This window comes from Gopherus flavomarginatus, chromosome 4 (assembly GCF_025201925.1).
Source record: "Gopherus flavomarginatus isolate rGopFla2 chromosome 4, rGopFla2.mat.asm, whole genome shotgun sequence".
NCBI classification, from domain to species: domain Eukaryota; kingdom Metazoa; phylum Chordata; order Testudines; family Testudinidae; genus Gopherus; species Gopherus flavomarginatus.
In genome coordinates, this window is record NC_066620.1 from 151675480 (window position 1) to 151681479 (window position 6000).

Genomic DNA, 6000 nt, shown 5'->3' on the forward strand with positions numbered 1-6000 from the left:
ATGTTTAAATTAGCTTGTTGGAATTTGGAGAGATTAGGAGTGAAAACTCATTCAGACCCATATCTGCAACAGCCTCAGGGCAGTGTCACTATAGGCTATTTTTGGTGCATTTATAAGTTCATTACGCAGTTTTTAAAAGTATAACAATAGCACAGGGTCTCTGTACCATAAAGAGAATCTGGATTTGGTCTGTCTTTGTTGCAGACTATTACTAATTCAATTAGTGTGTATTTATATAGCAAATTTTGTAAAAGGCTCAGAAAGGCCTGATATATTCAAAAGTGTTAAATATTTGTCATAAAGTCTTAAGTGCTCAAACTTTTTATTGAATCCTTTGGAAAAAATAAATTAATCTCTTGTGAGGCTTCTTTAATCTGAACTGGATATTAACCCCCCTTCCTTTCCCCACTAATGTCTAAAGGAATTTATTGCTACTATCAAAAGTACATTTTCCAGTGTTCAGAACAAATATTTCCATATAATAATTAGCAGTGGGCTTTGGGATTTAACATCAGAAACTTAATTAAAAATACAATAGTATGTATTTTTGTAAAGGGACTGTCTCAGCTAAGGAACAATGTCCAGTGAACTGATGACTGGAAATCCAATATACTTCTTGTTAACCAACTTATCGTTTACAGATAGTGCAACAAACACGGCATATTGCTGAAGTGCAGCAAACCCAGGAAGTTGAGAAGTGGAAAAAACTTGCCCAATTAAAGAATCAAGAGCTGGAGAAGTTTCAAGTGGAATTAGATTCAATATTAGATGTTTTACGGGAATTGCAGAAACAAGGGGTTGTTATTCCAGTACCTGTTTCAAGTGGATTCAGTTTACCAGAAAGATATTGGAAGACATGACTGGGTAAAAACTGATCAGAGAAATAGAATTTTAACCTAGACAGCTGTGAATATAAAACAATCACTGGTGTAATCCTTGCAAGTTCAGATACTTTTCATAAATTCATCTGAACTTTCACTCATCTAAAGGCAAGTTTTTACTGAACAATTGATTGCATATTGTCTTGTAATTTCTTAATAATAAATGATCTTGTATGTAAAAAAAAATTAGGAATTTTGAGCCAGATGATTTTCACCCCCCATAAACTGAATTGTTAAGAAATTTGCATTTCGTATTCTTCCAACAGCCTGTGGAACATTACTGAATACTTTTGAGAGAAGATGTACAATTCTGTTTCATATAGCATAACTGATTGCTCAGTTGTATTTTCCTATGTCAGATCTATGAAACTCTCAAATAATGTGGTCTATTTTATTACAATAATTAGGGCACACAATCCTGTTTACATCTTTCTAACACTTCTCCTTCTCATCTTTTCACCCAGTACTCTTTTCTTTCCTCCCTTCCCTTTTTGGCCCCTAAACGTCTCCAAATGTTTGGAGGACTAGGTCAGGTTCTTTTTATGACAACGACCCCAGACTTAAGCCTGGTCTACAATTAAAATTTAGAAGGACGCGGGGGGTATGGACAAAATTCACACCCCTCAGTGCCATAGTTAAGACAAACTAATCCCTGGTCTAGACGCAGCTAGGTTGATAGATGAATTCTTTGGTCAACCTGGCTAGGGGAGATGCATTACCTACATCTACAGAAAAACTCCTTCTGTTGGTATAGGAAACGTCTGTGCTATGGCGTAGCTGCAGCAGTTCCACTGTAGTACTCCTAGTATAGACGTAATCTTAGAAAACTATTTTCTTGAGTTTTGAGATATTTCTTACAAAGCCGTGCCATTCATACTAATGCTCTATTTAGTATAATCATTGGTATTTGATTGCTGACTGAATGATGCTAACAGTTAGTTTACAGGTCTACAGCAGCACCTATATTAGCTATAGATCTGTGCCTTTTTGGAGGGACCATGAAAGAAGACATGTTTTCATCAGTAAATTATGTGCTCACACGAGTGAGTGTGCGTGATTTAAATAAAAAGTAGTTATGTACCAATTTGTATCTTGTAAGTTCCTGTTAAAATGCACTTGAGTGCCCATAATTGATTTGCAGTGCAATATTTGCTCATAGTTATGCTATATATTTTATATATACATGAAAAAATACACACACTGTATGTAAGGGCTAGCCTGCATGAACAGTTAGACCGCAGCAGGCTGGGGTGTGAAGCTCCCGGCCACTAGCCTGTCATGGTTTGACTATCCATGTTGTCCCTGCTGCTGTATATTAACAGTTCGTTAGAATGCTTTGATCTGGTCCTTTTTGAAATGCGACTAGCTCAAAGTGCTCTAACAGGCTGCTAGAATGTAGAACAGGGTCCACAAGAACAGGTAGTGTGAGGTATATTCCCCAGCTGGCTGCAGTCTCATGGGTCATTTAGACAATCCCTAAGTGTTTGTACGTGATATCTGTATGTAAAACAGTATTGAGAGTGATAAAGTTGGGATTAATGCAATCATTATTTTGGGTTTCTCATTCATATATTTTCCAAAACTCCATAAAGCTTAATTTTCATTAAAAAGGATGATTTTTTCCAAGAATAATCTGGAAGTGTTAATATATAGTCATAAATTATGTAAATAGGACTATAAAGCTTTGTATATAAAATGTCAATCATTAGTAAATATGTTGTATTTTCATAATGTACAAGCTCTTGTGATTTGTTTGCAAATGCAAAAGTTTAAAAAAAAAAAAAAAAGAAACCAATGTTTCTTCTTCAAGTAGTGTCCCTATGAGTGCTCCATTGTAGGTGTGCTTGCATACCTGCACTGCTGATTGGAGAACATCAGTAGCAATGTCCATTAGGCTGGCACATGGGCTGTCTCTCCTCATGCTGCGCCACAAGGCTAGTCAACACACCCAGGCTAACCCCTCCTTAGTTCCTTCTCAACTACCCTTGGCTAGAGACAGAGCCATTAGCAGTCCATTAAGATTATTGTTCTCTTGTTTTACATACTTATATTTAGCCTCCTATTTAAGTTATAGTTGTATTTTTTTTTCTTCGTCTTTCGTATTTTACCCGGCTTTTTTTCCTGCTTTTTTCCCCCTCAGTGGGGTATGCCCAGTTTGCCAGGTTTCAAGAAGTGCCACACCTGTACAGAGGCAATTCTGGTTGCAGGTAAACACTCTAAGGGCATTCGCTGCCTTGGGGAAGGCCACATACAGTAGAAGTGTAGTCTTTGCCAACAACTCCGGCCAAGATTCCATGAAGGCAAAGAGCTCTGCCAGAAGAGGCATCAATCTGGCCCCAGTTGCCTGGTAGACATGAGTCTTCATAACCTTCTACATTTAAGGGATGTGGGTTGAAGAAACAGACTGCAGACCCCTCTCTCAAATCATCTGAAAGGAGAATGGGAAGTCCCCCTAGTTAACCCTGAGAGAGCCATATGCGATCGCCATCTCGTTTGGTATCTCGCTGGCTCCAAGACCATCTAACTCTGGCAACGATGCCTCATGAAGACCAGTGGGTACTGGTTCCACTAACAGACTTACGGACCCAATGGACATGGGCACCAAGTCTTTGGTACCGAAGGACAAGTGTTAACACTCTAAAAAGTCCATACAAGTCCACTTCACCATCAACAGCTCACCTGGTACCTGAAAGATAGGTGCAGACCAAGATCACCATCTCCACCTTGCTTCCCTCAATCCCGGCACCACTACTGACACTGGGACAATTGGTGCCAGCGGAATCCCGCCATTCCAGAGACCTCTGCATGTCAGGTGCACCCGAGTCCCCACCTCTCTGTACCAAGACCTCTGCATTGAGCTTCTACCAGCCACGGGAAGTATTCCCACTGCCATGCCATGTTATGCCCCTTCCCTCTGCTCTCTAGTGAAGGTTCAGACAGCGAGCCAGTAGAGGTAGTGTCACAATAGTCCTCCCAAGCTCCATATGGTGCTCACTACCAACGGAGTCCAAGGATATACCCACAGATGGTCCCTCCACCACCACCAGCTTGGTACGGCCACCCATAGATTCCACCACCAGCCTCTCTGCCATCCCAATGGCAATTTTGGGATCTTTTGTGCACTGATAGCATGCCTCTCAAGCTTTGAGCCTCACTCAAGAACCATCCAAGCACACCCCCTCAGCCACAGCATGCAGGATTTTGGAACCACCTCAAGAGATAGAGGAACAGGAAGCCGGTACTGAGGAGAAATGACATTGAGGACCATATCCTCTTCTTCTCGAGACAAAGCCATCTTTGGCAGACAACTTTAGTCTTTTCCAGAAGCTGGCAAAAAGGGTTGCAGACATCCTCCAGATACTATTGAAGGAAGTCAAGGATGCCCACCATCGGCTGTTCGACATCCTCCACTCTTCTTCGTCCTCAATTATTGCCCGCCTGATTATTGAAGCCATCTTGGCAAAGACCATGTGGCAAACCCTGACATCAGTGGCACCAACCTGCGAGTGGACAAAAAATACTATATACCCATCAAGGAATCTGAATTTCCTGTTTTCCCATCCATTTCAATTCCGTTGTGGTGGATGCCATCAACTGTCGTGGCCGACAACACCAGTCAAGGGCTACACTCTGATAGGGTTTGGAAGTGCCTTGATCTTTTTGGCAGAAAAGCATACTTGGCCACTCTACAGTTCCATATCATCAACTACCAAGCCCTCACAGCGAAATACAATAACATAAATTACTCTAAACTGAATGACTTTATTGAAAAGTTGCCAGAGGCACATCACAAGTCTGTTAAGGCCATTATCCAAGAGGGTCAATTAGTGGCAAAGACATTGCTGAAATCTGCCCTCAGCATGGCCGCCATAGCGGCTATGTCCATCACCACAGCCGTGGTGATGCAGCGAGCTTCATGGCTTCATTTGTTGGGTTTCCCAAAAGGGGTGCAGTCTACCATTGAGGACTTTCCCTTTGAGGGCACAAAGCTCTTTGTCGAGATGACTGATGCCTCCCTTGAAGTCAAGATTATACGTAAGTTCTCTGAGGCCTTGTCTACGCTACAGAGCTTTGTTGACACAAGTTATGCTGACAAAACCCATGTGTGAGCTCAATGTCCCATGATGCAGTTTTTCCATCCCATCATTCCCTGGGCTTCCAACTGGATTTCATGGCATTTTTCAGCAACCCCTGTTTACTGTGCGCCCACCATCTCTGTCTGAAAGGATGGATCCTGCACTGCTCTCTACTGTTTGTAGTCAGTGTTATGAACACATCTGATCATGCGATATATTATGAGCCCCTACTCTGAACAGGAATCAGAGTTGTCTGACCCACTGTGTGCTATGGAAAGAAACAACACCAGATTAATTTTGGCATTCACAGAGCAGCTGAACATGGACCACCACTTTTCAGCCCAGGAAACAAGCACTGAGTCATGGGATCACATCATTATACTTCTCTGGAATGATGAGCGGTGGCCACAGAACTTTTGGATGCGGAAAACCATGTTCCTAGAACTGTATGCGGAGCTTGCCCCAGTAGTGCAGCGCAAGGACCCAAAATGAGAGCCCCATATGGTGATCACTGTGTGGAAACTGGTAACTCCAAACTGCCACCTCAGTAGCGAATCAGTGTGGAGTCGGGAAGTCCACTGTTGCCGCTGCATTAATGCAAGTGTGAAGAGCCATTAATCACATGCTGCTATGAAGGTCTGTGATTCTTAGCAATATGCATGAAATACTGGATGGCGTTATGACAATGGTATTCCCTAATTGTGGTGGGGCAATAGATGGCGCACACATCCTGATTTTGGCTCCGGACCATCTTGCGATGGAGTACCTCAGTAAAAAGGGGTATTTCTCTATGGTGTTATAGATGCCTGTGGATCACTGTGGCAGTTTCACTAACATCAATGTGGGGTGGCCTGGGAAGGTGCATGATGCACACATCTTCCTGAACACTGACCTATACAGAAAGCTACAAGGATGGACTTTCATTCCAGACCAGAAGATTCCAATGGGGGAATGGTGAAATGCCCATCGTGATGCTAGGAGACCATTACTCCCATGGCTCATGAAGCCTTACACAGGAAACCTGGACAGCAGCAAGAAGCGCT

At 42.4% G+C, this 6000-nt stretch overlaps 1 protein-coding gene across 8 annotated transcripts in view; it reads left to right on the forward strand.

Moving 5' to 3' along the window:
• The window catches only part of CEP162 (centrosomal protein 162), a 92295-nt gene extending 89676 nt beyond the window's left edge, over nucleotides 1-2619 (forward strand). For 5 of the 8 annotated variants that reach the window (XM_050950080.1, XM_050950082.1, XM_050950081.1 and 2 more), the window contains one exon: nucleotides 642-2619. In XM_050950080.1, the coding sequence (XP_050806037.1) occupies nucleotides 642-860 (219 nt within the window). In that variant the 3' untranslated portion in view covers nucleotides 861-2619. The remainder of the gene's footprint in view (nucleotides 1-641) is intronic. The other 3 variants (XR_007773971.1, XM_050950084.1, XM_050950085.1) reach the window with 3 other exon arrangements.
• Nucleotides 2620-6000: the final 3381 nt, after the last annotated feature.